The 23,167-nt window shown below is 41.4% G+C and overlaps 2 protein-coding genes across 5 annotated transcripts in view; one reads left to right on the top strand and one right to left on the bottom strand.

The window, feature by feature from the left end:
* The window catches only part of gabbr1a (gamma-aminobutyric acid (GABA) B receptor, 1a), a 143,113-nt gene extending 122,605 nt beyond the window's left edge, over positions 1-20,508 (top strand). For 2 of the 4 annotated variants that reach the window (XM_085423898.1, XM_085423900.1), the window contains exons 18-24: positions 1,415-1,531; positions 2,772-2,882; positions 6,956-7,049; positions 10,574-10,701; positions 12,859-12,987; positions 13,764-13,907; positions 17,815-20,508. In XM_085423898.1, coding sequence (XP_085280024.1) covers positions 1,415-1,531; positions 2,772-2,882; positions 6,956-7,049; positions 10,574-10,701; positions 12,859-12,987; positions 13,764-13,907; positions 17,815-18,099 — 1,008 coding nt within the window. In that variant the 3' untranslated portion in view covers positions 18,100-20,508. The remainder of the gene's footprint in view (positions 1-1,414; positions 1,532-2,771; positions 2,883-6,955; positions 7,050-10,573; positions 10,702-12,858; positions 12,988-13,763; positions 13,908-17,814) is intronic. The other 2 variants (XM_085423901.1, XR_014913838.1) reach the window with 2 other exon arrangements.
* Positions 20,509-21,436: 928 nt separating this feature from the next.
* tnfb (tumor necrosis factor b (TNF superfamily, member 2)) lies at positions 21,437-23,167 on the bottom strand. Its single transcript, XM_085423904.1, has 4 exons — positions 22,887-23,167; positions 22,733-22,787; positions 22,574-22,633; positions 21,437-22,308 (listed from the first exon to the last, which is right to left on the bottom strand). The coding sequence occupies exons 1-4, from the start codon at positions 23,073-23,075 to the stop codon at positions 21,869-21,871; spliced, it is 744 nt and encodes a 247-aa protein (XP_085280030.1). The 5' UTR covers positions 23,076-23,167; the 3' UTR covers positions 21,437-21,868.

The raw sequence follows: 23,167 nt of genomic DNA, 5'->3' as shown, positions 1-23,167 counted from the left end.
AAAAAATAAATGAAAAATGTGAACATCTATGTTTAGTGAACTTTGCAGTGTTGCTCTGTGGTGCAGCTACGACACTGTTGCAAAGTTTACACACTGTGTCTACTTGATCCACGTCTGACTCCACGAACCCATAATGTTTCCACACCACTGAAGTTTTTTTACCTCTCTTTTCAACCAACGGCAGTCACTCTCCTCTCCAAATTACTTCTGCTTAGCTTTCCGAGCTTCCCTCGGGTCCTCTTAATCAGCGGTCCCCAACCCCCGGGCCTTGGACCGGTACCGGTCCGTCAGTCTTTGGTACCGGGCCGCGAGAGTTGAGGCTCAGGTGTGAAATGTATGCTTTTCAGGGTTTTTATCGGTTTTCAGCGTTATTTTGTTATCGTTTTTATCGTTTACTCGGTTTTCCTGAGTCTTTTCATGTGTGTTATGAATAAATTTTCTTTTTTTCGGTACCAGTACTAGTTTTATTTTGTTGTATTTATCCGCGACACCTTAAAGGCCGGTCCATGAAAATATTGTCGGGCATAAACCGGTCCGTGGCGCAAAAAACTTTGGAGACTGCTGGTGTAGGGGGCTTTCCTCTCAACACTGCTGGAGATTCATTCACAATTAAAGGCAGTGTGGCTACCGCAGCACCCTGCAGAGGCACACTGACCTCTCTGGTTTGAGCTGGATGGAAGCATCATTACTCTGAAAGCAGAACAATGAACAAAAACAGCAACTGTAGGCTCAGTGACGGCTGTTTGAGCTGTTTTCAAACATTATGGAAACCTAAAAGGTGCATCTGGATCTGACATTAGCCATATTAGTCCTTAAGCTTTCCCGAGTACAAAATCTGCGTGATACTCGGTTGCGTCAGCGCGAATAACTAAAATAGACAAATATAAATAAAATAACGCTCTAAAAGTAAGTGGGACTATTTCCTTTAAGTACTATGTGAAAAAGGACTAGTTTGATTATAATTCTGAGGTGATTATCTCAAGCGGCATCAGATCCTGTGACCTCCACCATTACCGACCTAAACCCAGCTGAGATGGGATGAACTGAAGCGCAGAGTGAAGGAAGAGCAGTCAATAAGTGGTCTATGTATGAAAACTTCTGTTTGGAAATGTTCATTAAGCTAGTTAAGAGAGTGAAGAGTGCAAAGATTACACTAAAAATTGGCTGCTTCAAAGAATCTCTTTGAAGTTTTTTCTTTTTAACTTGTGATATAATTCAAATGTGCTGCTCAATAGCTTTTTTCTTAAAGTGTATAAAATCTAAAAGTAATGAAAAACCTGTGAATGAGTAAACATGTCCAAACTTTGCCGTATCCTTGAATAAAGGTATTTTAAAATGAAAATCCTCTCCTCGAGCCTAATCCTCTCATTCCTCCTTCTCTACTCCACTTTTGCTCCTCTCTGTTCTCCTGCAGTTCCGCCTGTGGCTCCTCGGCCTCGGCTTTAGCCTGGCGTACGGCAGCATGTTCACCAAGATCTGGTGGGTCCACACCCTCTTCACCAAGAAGGATGAGAAGAAGGAGAAGAAGAAGGTGAGCAGGATGGAGGCGGAGAGGAATCGAGGGCGGTTGGGATTAGCCTCTCGGGCATCTCCGGAGAGCAGAGAAAGGATGGGATGGCGGGCACAGGCCACGCGGCGTGTGTGGCACCGGCTGATAAAAAAGTTCTTTAAAAAAAACTGTGCAGCCTTCGTAGTAACATAAGCTTCTGAGGGGCGAGCGTTGCATCATCCACTAGCAGAGAGCACGGATAAGGGTTGGACACACACTGATACAGATACTGTACACGTAAAGCACACATGGAGACGAAAGAGTCTGAGCTCCCGATTCCCTCGTCATCACATTTGTTTGCATGCTGGAGCAGAGTTTGTATCTAGTTCTGTGTTTGTGTTAGTTTTTACCCTCTTTAAAGATAGTGTATCCTGCAGCCAGTAAGATATTGCCAGTCTGTGATGTGTTGTGGGAATTTCTAAGACCTAATCAGAAGAATAAGAGATTAAGCCATTTATGGAATATTTATGAATATGGATGAGTATTAAAGTTCAATGCAGAAATCCAGCCTTCGGGGCTTTATTATTTGAGCCAAAGCAGAACGAATCAGGTTGACTTTCAGTTCTCTTCCTGTCCACAGAAGGGCAATTTGCCAGAGAGCTCAGTGAGAGTATTTAAAGAAACTTTCACAAATGGAGGGGACAATGGGCGCTTTTCAAGTCATTTTTCATGCAACTCAAGTGAAGAGGCGGCCCAGGACTGTGTAATGTGTTTTCTTCTTTATTTTATTCTTCAGTTTTGGTTGTTCCACGCTTGAATGGCTGTTACAATGTTGGAGGTGCTGTGCGTGAGCCAGCATGGCTGAAGTTAAAAAAAAAAGCTGGAGAGAGGGGGGAGCAAAGTGGGAAAGCTCATTTTTGTTGCTTGTTTTTCGGTTACGGCTTTATTGCTTCCATTATAGCTCAAGTAAAGAATAATAGAATTGATAGCGCTCGCTTCCACACGAAAGCAGTGTCATCTCAGTTTGTATAAACGATGATTTCAGGTGCAAATACGGGCTCTGTAGCCGCACACAAACTCCTGCTGCTTCTGAAAACGCACACTCTGTCAAGACACACATTCGGAGAGACAATTCGTGCCCAGTCATCCAGAAATCACAAGGACGCCTGTCGCATTATTTGTCCTGGTAGTTTGTCTTTGTTTGCGGACCAGCTCGTGATGCCCTTGGATAGTGATGACTCTTGTGTTTCTGTTTGTGTGTCTCTGTCTCCGACTCACACAGCAACACTTGGAGCCGTGGAAACTCTACGCAACGGTCGGGGTGCTGCTGGCTATCGACTTCCTGTCACTCATGATCTGGCAGATTGTGGATCCTCTGCACATTACTAAGGAGGTAGAGTACTAGAGACAGATGAGATCATTTGTGTGTCACCGCCCGTTTGCACAGACTGTGCAGCCACAGCCATCAGTCAGAAACGCAGTAATGAGACGCTCGGTCGCGACTGAAGAATTGTTCTTTCATTTGGATTCATCTTGACTCAAAGAGCACAGTTTGAACCAGGGATAAATATCATGTTTAAGCGCAGATGAGCAGTAGCACTGGAACACTGATATTTAGGACTTTTATATATTTATCCCGGGAGGAGACGCAAATCCTTTGGGAGTTACACCAGGGAGGGCATCCGGTGTAAAAACCTGTCAAATCAAACCGGCTCAGCTACCTGCTGAATAAGGGAGCAGCCAAATGTAGCCGTTATATGTTGATCTGTGCTTGATGTCTGTTAAAAGCACAGGTTACCCTGTGGCATCTCTATTGTGAGCAAGTTTATCCCTGCCTCTCTGTAGGATCGTATGTTTTAACCACCTTTATTCAAGAAGGACTAAAAACTTGTACCCATTTTATTCTTCATACTCTAAATGATGAGCAGCATGCCGTTTTGCTGTTTTGCATACACTTACTACAAAGTAAAGTATTGCTGCCGTTGCTGTGGTCTTGTACTACGTTCACATTATGAACAATAACTTTAGAAAATGGACACGCGGGCCGGTGCGATTGATGCTAAGCCGCTGTTCAAGTGTTGTAAGAATCATAACTGTGCGCTTGTGATTGGGTCACCCATCATGCTTTGTTTCTTCATACCAACGGCTTCCATTAAATTGTAATAGTACTTTAAACACACCATTAGTATATTTTAAAAAATGGTTCTGTCTGTTTGAATCTTCAGGCTTGCTCATTTTCAGCTCTTACAGTTTAGGAAAAAAAAATCATTTTTTCCCTGTAGTGAAGGGATATGGAGTATTTTTTCACTACAGAGTATACAGAGAAATAGATGTGGTGCCTGTAACATCATACAGTAGTTATTTTGAATCTTTGACACGAGCGTTATGACTCTGACATAGAAACACTGCACTCTCACAAAGCAGCTTCTCTAAAGCAACCAAAGTTTGTATTTATTTGACTCTTAATGAATTTACAATTTTTTATGAAACAAAACTTGACCATAAGCTCAGCAGGAAAGTTTTTATTAATGTATAAACAAACGTAAATGTAACCAACATGGTAGAAAGGTCGTTTTTCCACAAATTTCTGCACACGCTGACTTCTTATCGAAACCACGGGAGGCTCCCCCTGCTGGTCATTTGTAAGACTGCGGGGTAACCGAATACCCATCTTTACTTTTTTAACCATTTCAATCTACCTTTTAAACTTCTTTTTAATTCTTTTCAATAATAACACAGACAATAATTTTCAGAGAAGAAAAACCTCCCATTAAGGTGCCCTGTGTTACCTGCTGAGCACTACACAGCAGTCAGTCAGTCTGTGTTGAAGTTAGCAGCTAAAAACTGAGGGATATTCCTTAAAATATGTAGCTGACCAAAGTTAAAGTTCAACATAGAGAGGGAACGCTGGAAAACCTGCAGCATAAAGAGATGGCTACATATTCCTTTGCTGCTTTTTATCCCCTTAGTGTCCAAATTCAGTTAATGCTTCTATGTTTTGTGTTTTTTGATATCATAATGAGCCATTTTGATGTGTCACAGTGGGGAAAAATGAAACATTGCTGAACTCACTTTGAGCTCAGAACACATTGATAATGGATGATGTGATACTTGCTTATCTACACCAGCTTGAAGAGATATTAGTTGAAGGACAGTTTGGCTGTTTGCTTTGATTTGAAATCTATTAAAATTAAAGTCCAATAACTGGCAATTTAAAAAAAATCTATATTCAAGTTTTACTTTATTTCCAAACTGAATAGTGGCATAACAAGCTTTCTGGTAACCAGTTGAATTTCTTTTAGGTCTCTTTTTATTCTCTGCTAACCTCTGAGAGAAATATCTGGCTCTTTGGCTGCTAAATGAGCTACTATATTCACTAGCTAGTTACTAACTGTGCACAGTGGGCTTTTGCAGCTTTCTTGCTAAAAACGGCTGCCTGCTGCAGCTGAAAACAATGCTTTGAGAGCTGCGGCGAGTAAAAACACTGGGGCAAAATACGCTGTAAAACAGAGAAACTGCAGTGTGTGTTTGTCACTGTGAGTCACCCCTTTCATAAAACGAAAACGCACGCAGGTAAATCATCACTGCTAACATGAAAATTCTGATTTGAAACCACTGCAATGATGGGAAAATTGCAAGTGCTCTCCTCTGCTTCTTTTTACCACTTCACACTTTCTACTCCGCGAAATGATCTGCATTTCAAGAGGAAGAGATCATTTGGAAGATAAGACCAAAATTTATTGCGGAAACGTGAGCATGCAAATTAAAGTTATTTTGGTTAGACTCCAATGAGATGAAACATCACAGAGCAGAGCCACAGATGAAGGGAGGAGATTGGAGTGGATGAGAGCAGGGATGTTGAAACTGAGTAAGAGATGATTTTGTCTGTGTAGGAAAAAACGGAAGTGACCAAGACGAGCCGGAGCAGCAGGAATAGCTCGCATCCAGACAAACAGAGACAGAACGTTCTGTTTAAAACCTGCGCAAAGCCCTAAACTCTCATGTTAGTCCTCATTTGTGTCCTCACCACAGGGAACCTTTGACACGAGTTACAGTGGGTTTTTGTAGTGTTGCCATAGAGTGCATATACAAATGGACAGCTCACCAGCTCTCATCCCAAAGTACAAAAGTAAAGCCAAAATATAACTGAAATAGTTACCATCATTTTGCATTGGAAATGCCCAAAAGTCAGCACAGTAGCCCAACCGGCTTCTGGAATGTCCTTCGTTGTCAAAGAACTAGCTTCATGCTAACTGTTTTCTAGACAAATGTTATTAGCTTCAAGCTGTTTGTCTTCTGCACCTACATGCATAATAATACATTGTCCTTGATACCTTGTCTCCACCCACGGTTACAGCTGTGCAAACTCTGGTTGCAAATTAAGTCATTAGTGCAAGGTGGCAGCGTCCTTCTCTCCACATTTTGCCTTTTGTTCTTATTGCCATTGTTTGTGGGTGTTGCACCAAGCAGCAGCTTCTGTAGCCAAAAAGCAAAGCCAAGACAGTGATGCCAAAAATGGGAAAGCAGTCCCTCAAAGTGTCGCTTGAGACTAGCTCCAAGCAGCACGCAAAATGAGCCCAGTAGATTCTTATTATTAAATATTACTAAGACATGCGGACATATGATGGACATTTTGAGTGATAGGAGATGCTACTAGCCGGTGTCTTCAACTCAGCTAATAATAGAGTCACAGACATGTTTTTAGTGTTGGCGCCATTTGAATATTTTTTTTATTTTAATGGCATCCAGCATGGTCCTCCTGGCTGCTCTGATAAACATGGCAAAGGGGAAAGCACCAACTGTGAGGCATTAAAATGCAGAGTTCACAAATCAGCGATCATGATCTCTAAATTCATCTTTCATATGCAGTCCGTGTCTTGCAGATTAGGAATGGTGTTTGTGCTGAGACAGGGTGGTGACCCACACAGCAAAAGCAAACTGACTTTATCTCTTTAGCCTCATTTAGTAGAAAATGAATGTCAGTGTTCAGGAATCGAGACACAGATGTTATTATTGTGTCTTCGGACAGTCTTCCATTTAAATTTTATGTCCTGAATACAGTCCAAATCAGATTAAGATGAGAACACCAGGATACTCAAATGCACGCAAACATACTCATTAAGCACTTTCGTCCTCAGTCGGGAGCAAGCGATTTACAAACCTGCACCACAGTGGATGTAATTACAGTCAAATCTTACATTTGATGGACTTTTAAAATGCTCATATTTCATATTTATTGGATGTCTGATATCCTTTTAATTCAGTGATCTATATCTGCCTGTCGGGAAGGCCCTATTTACCCGAGGGGATCGGTCGCTGAGGCTTATACTTACTGTGCAATTTTGCCCATGCTACTGTTTCATAGTTTCTTATTATCTCCCCCTCTCTGTCTTCTCGCTCCCTTTCCCTTTCTCACTCTCATCCTTCCATCCCTTTTTCCTTTTCCATTGTCTGCCGTGTGAGTAGAAGTTCACTAAGGAGGCTCCTAAAGAAGATTTGGATGTCCTGATTCAGCCCCTGCTGGAGCACTGCAGCTCAAAGAAGATGAACACGTGGCTCGGTATCTGTCCTCTCTTAACAATCTGTCTCCCTATTCTGCTTCACCCTCCTCTGGTTTTGAGTATCTTTGTGACACGCGGACATATGCGCACACACGTCACTGCCGCTCACTCAGAATTTAACAGGTCTCATATCACAGCCCTCGTATCCCTCAGCCCCCGCCGCCCCTTACATTTGAGTCCTCTTTTCTCTCCTGCTTTACTCCCTCTTTGCTTTTTGTCGGCCCACGCAGTCCCTCTCTCTGTCTGTCTTGCTGCTATCTTTCTTAGTGTGGCAGCTCTTATGAAAGTATAATGGTGCTGAAATTCAAATAATGTGGGTCACAAACTGGGCCATTGCCCCATAGCATTTCCCTTCTCTGGGAAGAAAAGATGGTGCTTTAATATCAGGCGGTGTAAACAAACAATGGACAGTCTGAATAAGTGTTGAATTTTACTCAGTCACCGATTCTCTTTTCTCTCCGACTCTGACTGGATTTCTTTGTATCCTGCATATTTTTCTCTTCAGTATCTATTGTATCAACATTTTTGACTTTACATCTGTGCAGTGTTTTTACTCCTCAAAGGCCACATTGAATTTATCACCAGCACTTGGTGTTAAGTCAGCATGAGCCCAAAATTTGTAAAACATCCATAAATATCTCAGTTATTTTGCATTAAATATACATAAAATGTATTTGAGACACAAACTAAAATAAGACCGGGGGACTAAAGGCCTTTATCGATGTGTAGCTGGTGATTGATTGACTTCTGCAAGTCTCTTCATATGTTGACATCCCCAGAGAGTCCAAAGCTGTCTCACTCTCACACTGTTGTCACATTTTAACACACACTAGTGTCACTTTCCACCATAAACCGTACTGTGTCATGATACAATTTTACCAGGTGAGAAAGCCCAACTAATCGTTTAAAGTCCTCATAAGAAAATCCATGACTTTCATACAGCAGTATGAAGTTTAAGGCTTGTCTGGGACTTTTTTGTTTCATGATTTTAGGTCTCAGTCACACAGGTCTAGAGACCAGGAGGCAGGAAAACCAAAGACATTGAGTTTATTCGCCCAGCCTTCATGATTATACCAAATTCCATTAAATTCATCCAAATCGGAGTAGAATTAATCAGTCATTCAAAATGTGATTGACCAAGAAGAGGCTACCCTTGTACCTCAAGCTAGCTTGCATAGCTAAAAAAGAAAGATCTTACTCTGGTAGAAAAGGTGAAAAACGGCTCTTGTAGCCCCCACAATGCAACACAACCTTGCTTGCAAAAGCTAAATCTGAGATATCAGGGTCACAGATTTGCCTCCAGAGGCATTACGCGGCTGTTTTTACAGGATATGTGATGCTTCCTGTTACTAGTAAATTTGCTGTAACATATACAATTCATGGAGAGCTGACTTTAAAATTAATGGAAGCAGTCATGTCACTATGATGGTATCCTGCAGTGGTATCTAATGGCATACAAGCAAAAGCAAAAACATTCAGGGAAACCAAATCCACAACTACAACTTATCACGTCAGCAGTAAAGACCTAAAGGGTGTGCCAAGCTCAGGGACTGTGATGGACACTGATCGATCTTACCCGGCGGGTGGATCTTTGTCTCCAAAATAGACGGACCAGATTTCAGACATTATTTGGATAAACTGGCCAAATATTCAGGATTTAAGTGGCTACTCTCTCGCCTGAAACAATATTAAAATTTAATGACATAATAGCAATCCAAGGACAAAAATTACAACAGCCTCAAGGCCTTCTGTCTCTTATGTTGCTGCTGATCTGAATGAAGCCCATCAACAACCCCCCAGTTTCTCCTCCCACCTCAGCATCCTGGAGACGTTCCACGGCATGTGCTCTTTTTTTCTCTACCTGTCACATTTCAGCATCTCCTTAGCATCCACTTTGAGAAATATATAGTCTTTGTGGCTTCAAAAGCCAAAACTCTTTACTGACAGTTTTCTTGGCCTAAAAAAACACGACTAAGGTTTGAGGATGTTTTACCTTTACACACGTGTGTTAATGTTAGGTGGACAAATTTGTATTGCATTAATCATGAAAACTCCAAATGATTTTGTTTTAAACATTTTATTCATTAGTTTTCATTTGGTTCATATTTTAATAGCTTTCATTATTTTCTCCGTAGTCACTACCGGGTAAAGGTTATTCTTTACGTTTGTGCCTACAGCACTGGCAAAGGGACAAAACTTGTTGGTTTATGGTAACGGCCTGTAAAAAGTGATTCATTTCAGACTTTCAATAAATGAATAAATAAAAGACATAAATAGGTAAACAACACAAAATGAAAATAAACAAGAAGAACAGCAGCTGCAAACTGCAAACTTAAGAATTGCCTAATAATAAAGAATCCATTTCCAAACACCATCTGAGTCTGAAAAGCAGCAAATGACACAGAGAAACTTCCATTTTTCCACCAGTTTCACTTGATAACAGACTATCTCGCTGTGTCGCTTACACAATTTCAGGGCATTTTGATGTGAAATTGGTCTTTTGGAAATGAGGAGTTTTGCTTCCAATATCTCAGAATTTAGAGGGAACACAGTGTATATGTGACACTTTACAGGGCTATAACTATAATTCAGCATCAGACTGTCCTGACAGCGTGTGCGTGACACTTTCAGGTAGCCTGCTATTGTTCCAAAGTATTTCATTTATGGAGAAGGGACGTGTCCCAAGCAGGGGCGCAATTCCCAGGGGGGTTAGGGGGGTTATGACACCCCAATAATCAGACCCAACCAATATGGTCCCGAGCTGTCATGTTTCACATGTTTGCAGATAGTCTGTGATTTTGTTCATAATATGAATGTGTTCATCTGTTTAGGTTTCTTCAGTCATGTAGTCGTTTATTTATTGAGTGCGTGACCGAACGAACACGCGTGAGATTATGTTCACCAGGAGAATCTTACACTCGAACCGAAATGAAGATTGACTCTCAGAAGCTAATGACCAAACTTATAGCCCCCATGACATCCCAGGAGTCCTACTGTTGGCCCTAACTGTCCCTCATAGTGTTGCATTTATTTAATGCACATGCACATATCCCAGAGTGCAGGGAGACACTAAAGAGTCATTTGGTGATGGCTAGTATTTTAAGCTGTATAGCAACACCATCACACCCTGATTAACACCTAAAGCCTGCATTATGTTCCCTGTAATGATAATACTTTTTTTTTTTATCTCTAACTGCTGCTCCTCTGCTGGCTTCCAGAAGCTAGCCAATGAGTAGCAATTGGGCTTTTAGGGAGGAGCTAAAACTGCTTGTTACAGCTCTTCAGCTGAAGAGCTGCATAGCAGGCAGTATGAATATAAATAATTTTTGGGTGTGTGTGATTCAGGAAAAACTGCTGAGTCTTAACATAAAAATGGAAATCAGCATCATATTTAATATTAATATTTTATATATTATATAAATATTTGCACTTTAAACAACTGCCTGCGTTGCATAACGCGGCTGCTCATCTGTACTCACCTCCATCGCCTCACCGTTCTCTCTCTTCCTCTCTTTTCCTTTAGGTGTGGTTTACGGCTACAAGGGTCTGCTGCTGCTGCTGGGCATTTTTCTGGCATATGAGACCAAGTCTGTCTCCACAGAAAAAATCAATGACCATCGGGCCGTGGGGATGGCTATTTACAACGTTGCTGTGAGTCCGTAAAGAAACAGCTCCATCATGCCTAAGCCCATTTCTGGGTGCGGCGGTTTAAATTTTTACAGCTGTCTTGCTTTTGTAGGATGTGGAATAACAAAGTGGCAATAAGTATGGTTTTTATTACTCCGTAGCACAAAATGCCCGCAGTATATCAGCGGGGAGTTAATCAATGCCAGTGGTCCATGATTACTTTGGAGCTGAGATTTTTTTTTGCCTTCCAGAAGTTACTTTCCTGCTCGTTCAGCCAGGTAGCTTGGCCAGCTCTCGAGAGGCAATACGTTACAGGTTCTGGTCGTTTATAAAAGTTAATGTCACAGGTAATTTAAAGGAACTCGGCATAACTTGTGATCAGCGATATGTACATCCCTTAAGTAAACTGCAGGCATCACTCTTTAGCATGCAGGATGTGCTTGTACTGTGGCGTGAAAGCTAATATTATTCAAAGCAGTGACAGCATACACAAGATCACAATTATATTATGCTAGCTTCTGCAAAAAAACAAGTGAGAAGGGGCCGCTGACTTACAGGGAGGCAGGGGAGGTAGACGGGCTTGTTCCAGACAGAGGAAGAACCGAGGGATGACATAAGATAAATAAGGATTATTATGAATGGTCCTGGAATAAGAATACAGCACTGAAAATGAGCACGATTGGTCCATATTAGGCTTGTATTAGTTGCCCATACATGACTACAATGCTTTGTGTACACCTACAGTTGGGAGTAAATCTTTAATTCAAATTTTAGAGTCAATTTAGATTCAACAAGGAAGTTAATATTCATCTTGATCTGGGATTTATATATATGTGTATATATGTATGTTTTTCTCTTAAATTCAGAGCCCCTATTGCATTTCTATCCAAATCATTCTGCTGCCAGCTCCAGGTGCTGCCTCATCGTACCTGCGCTGCTATGATACTCTTATTTCAAGTCTTGTTTGCAAAGTGCAAACTCAAAGACATTTCACGGTGAAGTAAATGTTAAATGAAATCAAAAGAATACAAAGCAGACTGTTACTGCGCAGCACTCAGATGCAAGCCAACCTTATCAGAGTGCTGCAGTTCAGCTTTAGTGCTGGGCATGTACTGTGTGTTGCACAGTGCGGGTAATGCAAAGTGTATCTCTGAGACCACATGCACAGTATGGAGTTATCCCGTCCCATGGCAGCAATAGGTTTAAAAATGCACCCATTTGGGCACTAAAGAATGGCAGTAAAAGCAGCCGTCAGTCATAAACATTTTTCAGCGGCTGTTAATAGCAAGTGAATCATCTTAAACGCAGGCACCTAGGATGCACTTCACACTGGAATAGCAGCCATTATGTTCACCGTAGCCACTTTAGACAAATTCTTGCTGCCATTTCCTGACACTCTTGACACAGACTAACTTTGGAATTGATGTAAAATGTCTGCAGGAGAAAAAATAAAAGTTGTTTCTGTTGCTTTAACTGCCAGCAGAGGTTTTTTTTCCCTGTTTTGATCAAGAGAAGGCAAACGTTTTTTTATAGGTTGCTGTTTTTAACTGACATTTTCCTGCACTGGCCCGAATCCCCATTAATATATGAATAAGAAAGCTCCCTAATGAGCAGCTGCACATTTATCATCTTATACTCTGTGGATATATAATTAATAAATGGACAGATCTCGCCTCATTTATCGAGGAGAAGATTTATCATCCATCCATCATTTATGGTTGTTTATGATGTCATTAAATGCAGCTTTGCGTGACCATTTCGTCCCATGGCTCCACAATGTGAGTCACGTCTAATGTTGCTATTTTATCTTATAATATTCACATTTCAGTTTTATGACGATGTCAATAGTTAATGGCGTCTGCGAGGGGACCTCCTTCCTCTTTGCTAAGTTGTGAGCTCCAGGCCCTGATGAGATGACAATGTGGAGATTGTCAGCACGCTGTTGCCACTTCAGTCATGACTTTTTAATGCTGTTTTCACATGGGAGCCCTCCCCGGAATGATAAACAGATGCCTGATGCTTTTACGGATGTGATTTTCCTCCCCTCTCATCCTGTCGCTCTCCAACTCTGCTTTATTCTCCACCTCCTGTCCTCCAACCCTACCTCCCTTCTTTCTTTTTACATTTAATCTCACTCTCCCCTTTGTTCTTACTTCTTTCTCTCTCTCTGTCTTCCTGCAGGTGTTGTGCCTGATCACAGCTCCGGTGACTATGATCCTGTCTTCACAGCAGGACGCCTCCTTTGCCTTTGCTTCTCTAGCTATCGTCTTCTCTGCCTACATCACACTGGTGGTGCTCTTTGTACCCAAGGTGCTCCTGCTCATGATTGACACCTTTTAAGATCCGCTGACATTCATAGTGAAGTGAAACTGAAGGTCAAACGTTTCAAATTCAGCATCTTTAGGAATGAGCTGCAGCTTGTAGCGCACGACAGTCACGATCACATTATTCACTCTGACAGCTTTTTTGTTTCCCAACTGCATAAACACGCTTTGACGTTTGAGTGTAGCGCAACATTGGACCGGCTCAAATCATATCTGTCTTACCGTTTCAACATTAAGGTAATAATCTGCGAAATTTCTTGCTGGGAGCTTTTACATTTGTAGCTGCCGTAAACATTTGGAGTAGGAAAAAAAATCTTCCGCAACAAACAAAGTGAGACGTTTTACACGTCTGGCAGTGCCGTGGGTTTTTTGGGTTGTTATGAACAGAAGAAGAGCCGCGCGGTGCACATGCTGCAGACAGAAGGAAGAGTGCTGCTTACAGAAATTCAAATTTCATTAACAGGAAATCACAATATCGTCTCCACCCTTTGATTATCAGGATATTTGTGGGAGCTCACTGCTGTGCAGAGACGGCGCAGCAGCGAGTGCTGAACTTGTCACTAAAGTAAAATAAAAGTCTTCAGTGATGAATAATATTTTTAAGCCTTTAGAGAAATGTGAGTGATTTGGCTGAGAGGGCTGCAAATATTAAAGATGTTTTATTACGGGCTCTGAATAGATGCATTATTCATTGGGCGCAGGGTAGCTGGTCTCAGTCCTGATTTTCTTCTTTATTGAATTCCTGTCTCTGCAACGGTCCAGATGCGGCGTCTCATCACCCGCGGCGAGTGGCAGTCGGAGCAGCAGGACACCCTGAAGACCGGCTCGTCCACCAACAACAACGACGAGGAAAAGTCCAGGCAGCTGGAGAGGGAGAACAGGGAGCTGCAAAAGATCATCCAGGAGGTGAGGACGCATTAAACAGATGCACATATCATTATTATTAAATACAGATTGCAGTTTAACCTGGAGTTCACCCGTGAAGGCGATAGATATACTACACACTCGTAAAAAATCATTGTACAGATATCTTATGTAATTCATTTATTATGTATGTTTGTGTGGCATGCTGAGCACTGAGAGTGCTGCCTGTGTGAACATAGATATGCTGCAAGATGTTCCCATGCAGTGCAAACGTGATGACCTCATTGCCTAATATGTGCATAGAAATGCTCTTAACCTGCACGGTAATTAGATGCATGTGGAAAATTCCTTTTAAGTGTATTTGTGCGTTAGTGTGTCGGAATCATTATAAATCAATAAACGCATGTTCGCTCACTAATCATAGACAATAGAAATGATGGATATAAACACTGTGATGGTGCCGTTTCACTCCAACGTTAGTAAATGAAATCCTGCTATGAAGCATTTTCACCATCGCAGTCTGCACACTCATTGGCTGACAGCTCATTAGCCAATGAGCTTACCTCGGATAATCTTTGTTTTTAATTATATTAATGACTAAGGTAACTTAGCATGTTATTGAGTATAAAACTAGTGCCTAAGACCCTTAAAGGCTAGACGCTCTCTCTAATTGGAAAACTTGGCACTTTTTGTTGGGTTCACTTTTCAGACCTGGAAGCTCTGTCCATCATTAAAACGCTCTTTGTCCTGCCGCCATTCTCTTTGTATGGAAGCACATTTACCTCGGGGTTGAACAGCAAAGAGTGAAGCTGTTTTCTTGGAGAAGCCTGTCGGCTAAAGCAAAACAATCTGAGGATTTTCAGCCAGAGAAACTGAAAAATAAAGAAAAACAGTGTCAGAGGCCAAAAAAAGCAGAGTTTTGATAATGGTTCAAGTTAAAGGGGGAAAACTCTGAAGCTCCGTCTGCATTGACTGAGGAGGTGAGTGTTGCGTTCCCAGAGACACAGACTGTGGCTCATCTGATCTTTCAGTCTAAAACTCAATTATTAGAAACCACAGCTGCCACAGAGCGAGTGAGGACATCCAGCAAAGACTGAAGTTTCTTTCGTTTTTTTAATGGCTGTGATTTTAAACCCTAATGGGAACAAATAAAGTCACCTGAAACCTTAAAACTACAGTAATAACAGTATTATGTAACTTTTAGTGAAAGGTTGTCTGTCGCTTTATGTTTTAAAAGTAATCAAAAACCTGCATCTCTTCACTTATTAAATTCATGTTTGATTTAATTCTTTATTGTTATTTTTATTTCAGTTTCGAAAACTTTAATTATGGTGACAAAATTATTATTGTTGTTGCTTAATTTAAAGATATGTTTTTACTTTTTCTTGCACAGCTGGTCTTTGGTCGTTCTCTAAATGTGATCATGCTGCACAGAGTGAACCATTTACTGTCCCAGTGAGGATGTGTTAGCTTATGTGAAATACCTTTTCAGGAATCGGAGCATTTTCCTGGCAGTTTTGACAATTTCAGAAACAAAGATGTGAATGAAAAAGAAGAAACAACTAGTTAAACATTATAATAATGTTATTGTTGCTGTGGTGATTTTCCTGCTGTTTCCCTCAACCTTTTTTGGGATAATCAAACATTCCTGTATATGCTGGGAAAGTCCTGCCAATGGAGACGGGAGTTTCAGTTATTGTGTTTTTTTGCTGTCATCACTGTTAATAACAGCGAAATAACCGTTTTGTTTTCATGTTATTTCTGGCTCATCTTTCTTTATAAGTAACAATTCATTTCATTATGGTCTGTATTTGTATAGCGCTTTACCAGTCCCTAAGGACCCCAAAGCACTTTACACAACCAGTCATCCACCCATTCACACACTGGTGATGGCAGCTACATTGTAGCCACAGCCACAGCCTGGGGCGCACTGACAGAGGCGAGGCTGCCGGACCTCTGCTGATTACTGTAGTGACCGTGTATTCCAGCTTTCTATATTTAACATTATTAGATCTGCGGTGGCTCACTGGGTTGTGTTATGTGGCGTTTTGCCATCTCCTTGTAGATATTTAGGGAAGTTTCAGAGAATATTTTACAGGAAGTAGCACAAGTTCCCTGCAGGTTTCTATGAATTATATAAAACACTTGTGTTTAAGGTTAAATGTGCTTTTTTAACCTGTAAGGGGAAATTTCTACGTTAAAGCAGCAACAATTGTTTAAAAAAAGTGCCTGAGTGTGACATTTTACTAACAGCACTAATAATAAAAAAATATGAGCAGTGATATAAACAGCATAAAAAGTCTAATTTTAAATCCTGGAATGATCAGAAGGCTAATTTGCTATGTTCTTCGGGGATCGCCGTCCAGGGACACTTGCTGGGTGAGCTAATCAACATGCATATTCATCCACACATCCTGGTTTTGTTTACTTCAGAGTCATAATAGCCCTGAACCTGTAATAACATCTTCTGATGTCTTGTTTTGTCACCCAAACGGTCCCAAAGATATTTCACTCACATAAATCACACAAGCTGAGGAGCTGAAACCCACAAATGTATTTCACTAGGAACATTTCTGAAGCAGTTAATCAGATATCAGAGTTGCTTTTTCACTGTGATTTATTTTTAATCAGTTTAATTATTATTTTTAAAATGTACTTATTAACCTATAGAGGCAGAGTGCAGTTACGTCCCATCCACACAGGAGGGAAAAAATGAATGTCTCTCTCTGACTTTGTTGTGTGAAGGTGACTCCTTGTCAGATCCATCTGCAAGCAAAAAATGGAAAATGACTAAAAGCTGCTGCGTGGTGGAATCCACCGCCAGCAGAATGAGGGACCCGGAAATGGGTTTTTTTTATGAACTTTGTAATTGGAAAAAGTTTCAGGAGCACAAAGTGAGACGTTGGCAGAAAGACAGGGGGTTGTTTATAATCCTGACACTCAGGATGTGAGGGGTTTATCAAAAAGTAATATGAATAAATTACTGATTTACTTCCTGAAGAAAGTAATTTGTTACTCTTCTCGTTACATTACTTTTGAATTTCTCTGCATCATTGCCCAACTTACATTTTCACATAATTATTAGTTAACAGTATAAAATTGCAGCGACTGACACTACAAAAACCCTCTGACAGTGCAGTTTTCATTGGACATCAACTCATAGTTACTTTTCTGAACACCAGATAGATTTTGAATCAGATTCTCTAAAGTCCTGCACAGTATGGAAAAACACTCCTGTCCCTGCGGCAAAATCACATCATCACGCCAACCCTGGCTAATTCAATGTTGGCTAATTTAAACTGACAGTGTAAAAATGATGTGTTTGCTTTAATGCTTTCTGCCACAGAACAGCGACTTCAATGATCCTGAAACAAATGGATCAGCATTAGCTGACTAACATTCTTCATTGCTTTCACCATCAGGTGCAGCAGGTCATTGTCTCAAAGTCAAAAAGTTTTATTTTATTATTTTATTATCACATTTTGTTCTACATCATAAATACTTTAGTAAATACCCCGCTTGTGAATTTTGAAACCTTTGTGCATCTCAGAGAAAGTGTTCATTAATAATCAACTAAATAAGAATACAGAAGTTATCTGGGAAATTCTGCATCATCATAAATGTCAAGTTATGTGACCTGGTGCAAGACCTACTGATCGCATATACACTTCAACAAACTGACATCATGGAAAAATCCCACAGTTTTTGTCAAAGGAACCCAGGCAGTTTTAACTTCATGGCTGGCCACCAGAAAAGTGTTTGTGCTTTTCTTCTTCTGAGAGTTGATATAAAAATCTGTGACATGCTTGTGCTGCAGTTATACAGAGTGTCAGTCACGGGCTGATGCTTCGGCCCCCGGGGCTGTGTGCCGATCACATGACAAATATCTGCTCTAGATCATCGTAGGGATGCTTCAGTTTGTAACTGCAGACTCTGATTGTGTTTTCAGAAAGAAGAGAGGGTTTCGGCGCTCCGCAATCAGCTGGCTGAACGACAGGCTCTACGTAACCGCCGCCGACCCTCCACGGGCCAGAATCAGAACCACAATGCCCCGCCTCCTTCTTCTCAGCCAGATCCCAAGTCCCTGCTCCCTCCGCCCGGCTATCCCAACCCAACCACGGACAATCATTCCCTCCCACCTTCCTTCTCCAACTCCTCCAACCTCTACCCAGCAGACAGCAAGATGAGCCGCAACCACTGTCACAACAGCCAGATCCCGCTGCTGTATAAATAGGTGAAACACGGGAGGGTTCGGGTGGGGGAGGCGCACACGAGGGACACAGAACAGCACGAGACACTGTGAGTTTCACTTGTTTGGGCAACGAGCACAGCGGAGTAGTGACACTGTTTTAAAACACGGCGTGGAAGCTGAAATGAGTACACGGGAGTGCTTTATACTCGGGGAGAGTCACACAGGTAACACCCATCCTCTAAGTTTTGATCTCACTGTGTTCAACCCAGAAACACGGCGCACGCGGTGGCTCGACGTGGCGACAAGCACATCTAAGACTAGCAGCACACGACGTCTTTTTCAAAGATCAAGTGAACAATAGTCTCTTAATCATTCCGCTCCCTCATTCGTTATCTGGTTTCGTTGTGGAGACGCAGTGTCGAGGATCTTCAAAGGATGTGTTTGTGTCTTTGCTATATCGTCTCCACATTTTGTCTCTCGAGTTCATTAACTAGACAGACATGCGGTAGTGATTTATATTGGTCTGTAATATTTGATTGTTTTGTCATAGAGTTGTTGTTCTATTCTCTGTTAAGCTTTCAGGAGAGTTGTGAAAACTGAAATTTGCAAAGGGACAAAGCAATGTACAGTTTTGACTTTTTTTCCCCCTCTAGTGTTTCCTCTAAAAGCAGCCGAGAAGCTCAGAAGCGAAAAATGTGCATTATTAAACAGCCATAATTTAAAACGGCCAGGGAGCTAAGCATGCATGGATGTCTGTTGTCAGGACTGTGTGTTCAAGTACAAAACTGCATTTTAATAAGCTAGTTCCTTATTAGACCCATGTTGAAGAAGACAATGATCAAAGTTACTGATGAATGAGGACAGTTTTGATAGCTTTGGGGTTTGAAATCATATTTTACAATGTATTTTTTGAAGTTTGTGTTTATTTAGCAGTACAGTACAGTAGGAGACATCAAGTCAAGTCACATCAAGCCTGCATCTAACGTATCTTGCAGATATTGTCATCTACAGTCCTTTGGGGTCGTCCTCTTGTGCACTTCTGGATCTTATCCAGCACTGATGCTGACCCTACTTTCAAATCACCATTTGGGGCCCTTAGCTTCAGTGGGGCCAAACACCAGTTATCAGTGGAAATACACTCCGTGTGCAGTTCTGGCAGTCCAGGAGGTCAGGAGTGCAACCAGGATGTTCATGAGGAGTGAAATTTTCCGAACGTTTAAAAGGTTAAACGCAGTAAATCTTTCGTTCTGTCATCGTTTAAGCACATAAAGGATTAAAGACCATGACATCGCCTCCTGAGGGTCAGTTGTTTTTCTTGGCATTTCAAGGGTTAAACACTGTAAATTTGTCACTCAGCCAGATTTAGCTCCTTGGAAATCCATCGTCAGCCCCAAAATAAATGGTGAAGCATTAGTGTTCTGATACATGGAAGCGCATATATGAGGTTGAATGGTCCTTGGACAGAGAATGGAAGTGTTCCAGATGTGCACAAGGAGACTGCATTGAATGGGATATCAGACAGTTTGATTTTTATCTGTGGAGTCCTGGAAACATTTGATATGAGTAATCACCATCACTTACCATGATGACCAAGGCCCAGCTGTCTATTCTGGCTGCCTAATTTCACGGGGTACAGTTATCCGTCAAACACATTCATATACAGTCTACAAAACTGGAGCCATCCAAATTCCAACATACTTAATAGAAGCACAGTCTGTACTTTCTGCCTTTTGTAAATCTAAACCACTTTATGTTTGGACAGCAGTGAAACGTTGAGGGCTTCTGTGATGGCTATTACTGTAGATATGCAGAGAAAGCACAATTTTTTTATACCTGTAAATCTGTTACCCGTCATACTTGTAAACTTCGTTTTTTGTGTCGTATGTATACGTACATGAATTTTTTCCTTTTTCCCACAGACGATTGGGAATGAAGCTAATTTATTTTCTTCATCTTTTGCCTTCAGCTAAGTGGTGAAAGCATCCATGAAGGACTTAAAGTAATGTGACATAGTGTATTTATTCGGCAGTTAATGCGGATGTACTATTTCATTCATGAGCTATTTCCAGATTTTATAAAGCAATGACGCCTGAATGACGCTGTTAGCAGGTAACACAACACTTTGTCAAATATTTTTAAATATCTGTAAATCACAGTGTGCACTTTAAACCGAACAAACGATTCCACTCTGTGTCGCTGTTACTCGGTTTAGCTCAGGGTTTGGGGGAGGACCGTCAAAGTCAACTTAAATGAATGAAATAGGCCATATTTATTAACTGTGCAGTACCTTGATCACTTGATAGTGTAGTATATGAATGCAGAAATTACTTCAGAAATGTTCTATTATCTTGCACATATATAAGAATATACATGGATTTGGGGATATTTGTATTCACTATATCTAAGATATTAAATGTTAATATATTTCAGAGTATGTGTATGCAGATATATGGGTACCATAAATAAAATATTTGTTTTTTCACTGGGTATTTCTCGTGTTTTAATTGATACGTTTTAAAATATGTGGACATATCATATGGATTGTTGTGCATATTCCAAAGGCACAGCACATGTTTACTCATGTTTGCACTATCCACTAGATGTCACCAGTTATTTGTTGTTTTTCTGATTTGCTCGGGCTGTTTTGACCAATTCATCTATGTCCAAGTGAAACTTGATATTTGTCTCTAGGTCAGCTCTGCAGGACTCAAAAAACCAAATAAACCCAGAAGAAAAGCTCATTAAACAAAAGCTAGAAGCAAAATTTGACACGATGACCAACTGTAAAGCCCAGTGGGAACCTCGTTACCGAGACAATGAGTGGATGTTTGCCTTGCATATGAAACAAAAGTAGACAAATTGCTCCCAAGTGCGTCCGTTATTTGTATGATGTGTGTTTATAGATGATGACAGTCTGACAAACCCAGCTGTGCCACAGTCCCATGATCCCTCATCTCGCACAGCTTCCCGTTCCGTCTTTTTTCAGCTGACTGAAAGCAAGGTATGTGGTAATGCACAGGGAAAGGGTTGGTGTCGAGAACGAGAGAGGCTGTGTGTGGGGGTGGATGGCTGCCATTGGGGAAAACCCACTCTGAGCTGAGGCTTCTGTGGGCCTCCACCTGACACAGCACTCGGCAAGAGGCAGAAAAAAAGCAGGAAATTCCCCTCCACTTGTGTGATCCAACAAAGGAAGTATTTGCTGGCTGTGGAGGAATTTCATAGCAGCTTTTGCCAACTAGTGTGTGTGTGTGTGTGTGTGTGTGTGTGTGTGTGTGTGTGTGTGTGTGTGTGTGTGTGTGTGTGTGTGTGTGTGTGCTGCAGCGCCGGCTGGACAGACTTCTAACTATTACAGGAGACCATTCTCTGTAGTTTTCTGCATTTTTATTCTTTTCACAACTTATATAAATTTTTAAAGTTATATAAACTTATATAAATACCTTTAAAGTCCCGGTCCCAGTGATTTAAATACAAATAAATACAAATAAATACATACAAGCTATGACAGCACCTCTGTATCTGAACTCTTGAGCCAAAGAGCCTTGTCATCATCTGATACAGCAGAGGAAATCTAGCCTCATACAATCTCAGGTCAGTATAAATAATATGTCAAAAGTGCCTAAAGTAGAAACAATGTTGCAAACTGTTACAGTTTATATAGTTTTAAAAAACCAGCCTAACGTTTTCAGCTGGGAATTTCATCTCCATTGAGATTTCAATATTTAAACATCACCATGTGGATGAAATAAAAAACTATATGTTCACATAGTTTTTAAGCTCCATGCAGCTTTTCTGCTCAAAGCGGAGAGTCGTTTCAAAGTGCAAACACGCCAAAGAAGGTCCTTCCTTCGTCAGTCTCCAGCTCTGATAGCTGGTTGGTTTCTGTCCACAGCGTGTCTCCTTCGTTCAGCTGAAACACAGCGCCCAGGTAAATGGCGTTGTACCAGCCGTGGTCTGAGAAGCTATCCTGAATGGTGTCTTGGCATGCCGACCTCAGGGCGCTCATCAGAGTGGAGGGGCTTCCCACAGACTCTGAGTAGCGCCAGATCCTGTGGCTGAGAATTGTGAGGCTTTTTTCCTCATCTTCATTGTCATCGCTATTCCCACAGATCACCCTGAAGGATGCCTGGCTGTAGACGAAGTACAGGCCGGTGTGTGGGATGATGATTTTGTTGGCCTCCAACTTGAAGCCGCCCTGAGCAAACGCCTGGCCTTGACCATTCCTCCACTCCAGATGACCTTTTGAGTCGCTGCCTGCAAGTAAAGATCAGAAACGTTACAGCCTTGAAATACCGGAGTGTGAATTACTGACAGGTTTGTTATTTGGAGAGCAGAATGAAGTATTGACTGAAGCTAATGAATGACTTATGGGACTTCCTTATTGTGCTCTTGGTTTCCAAAAAGAAGAGAGCTACCAATACCACAGAGGGAGAAGAAAAACTCAGAAAAGCTCCTTTGAAGGCTGAGATTATGAGCCTATTGTTTGCTGAGGACCAAATCAAGGTAAGCGGTGACTCACCTTCTAGGTGGATGGCTGCCTTGGCTTTGCTGCTGATCCATTTTATCGTGGAGTGGGGCTCTGAAGGAAGGAAGAAAAATGTGAGCTTGTCTCAAATAATCCACAAAGACTCAAATGTAGCTCTCAAAACCTCTCATAAGCACCCATGTGTATAATCACCTGGTTTTTCGCCAGTGTTCTTCGCCTTTAGTGCTTCTGGCTGTCCTACTTGTGTCTGCATGGAGGAAAAAAGAATCCTTAGATACATATATAGACACACACACAGGTTTTGAAAGACTTTTCATCATACTCGAAAAGATGAGATGCTCCTTACCATCCTTTCTGGCCTCGTATTCCAGTACCAGGCAAACAGCAGGACACCTGCTAAACAAAGAGCCACGACGACGAGGACGGCGCACACCTTCCATATCCACTCTGCAGGTGATTTCTTCTCAACTAAAACTACAGTCTTCGCCTCAGGACCGGCCTCGACATCAACTGGTGTGGTTGTGTATGCAACCATGCTGTGCACAAAGCCTCTGCCGTCTGATCTTTAAAGAAATCCAGAAACCGAACAGTTGTCTGTGTCTTCTGTGCTGACACTTCTCTCTTTGA

Source organism: Rhamphochromis longiceps, linkage group LG11, assembly GCF_057381845.1.
Source record: "Rhamphochromis longiceps isolate RC_006_pf linkage group LG11, R_longiceps_female_GT1.1, whole genome shotgun sequence".
Lineage (NCBI taxonomy): Eukaryota > Metazoa > Chordata > Actinopteri > Cichliformes > Cichlidae > Rhamphochromis > Rhamphochromis longiceps.
Note: the sequence above shows the minus strand (reverse complement) of the source record. Positions and strands in the feature narration are given on the sequence as shown.

What these genes read in the sequence shown, in the direction of transcription:
- tnfb (XM_085423904.1), bottom strand. Translation starts at nt 23,075, where the DNA reads ATGGTTGCATACACAACCACACCAGTTGATGTCGAGGCCGGTCCTGAG. An exon ending in ATACGAGGCCAGAAAGGATG is followed by an intron (nt 22,788 to 22,886) that starts GTAAGGAGCATC and finishes TCCTCCATGCAG; the next exon opens with ACACAAGTAGGACAGCCAGA. An exon ending in GGCAGCCATCCACCTAGAAG is followed by an intron (nt 22,309 to 22,573) that starts GTGAGTCACCGC and finishes CTTTACTTGCAG; the next exon opens with GCAGCGACTCAAAAGGTCAT.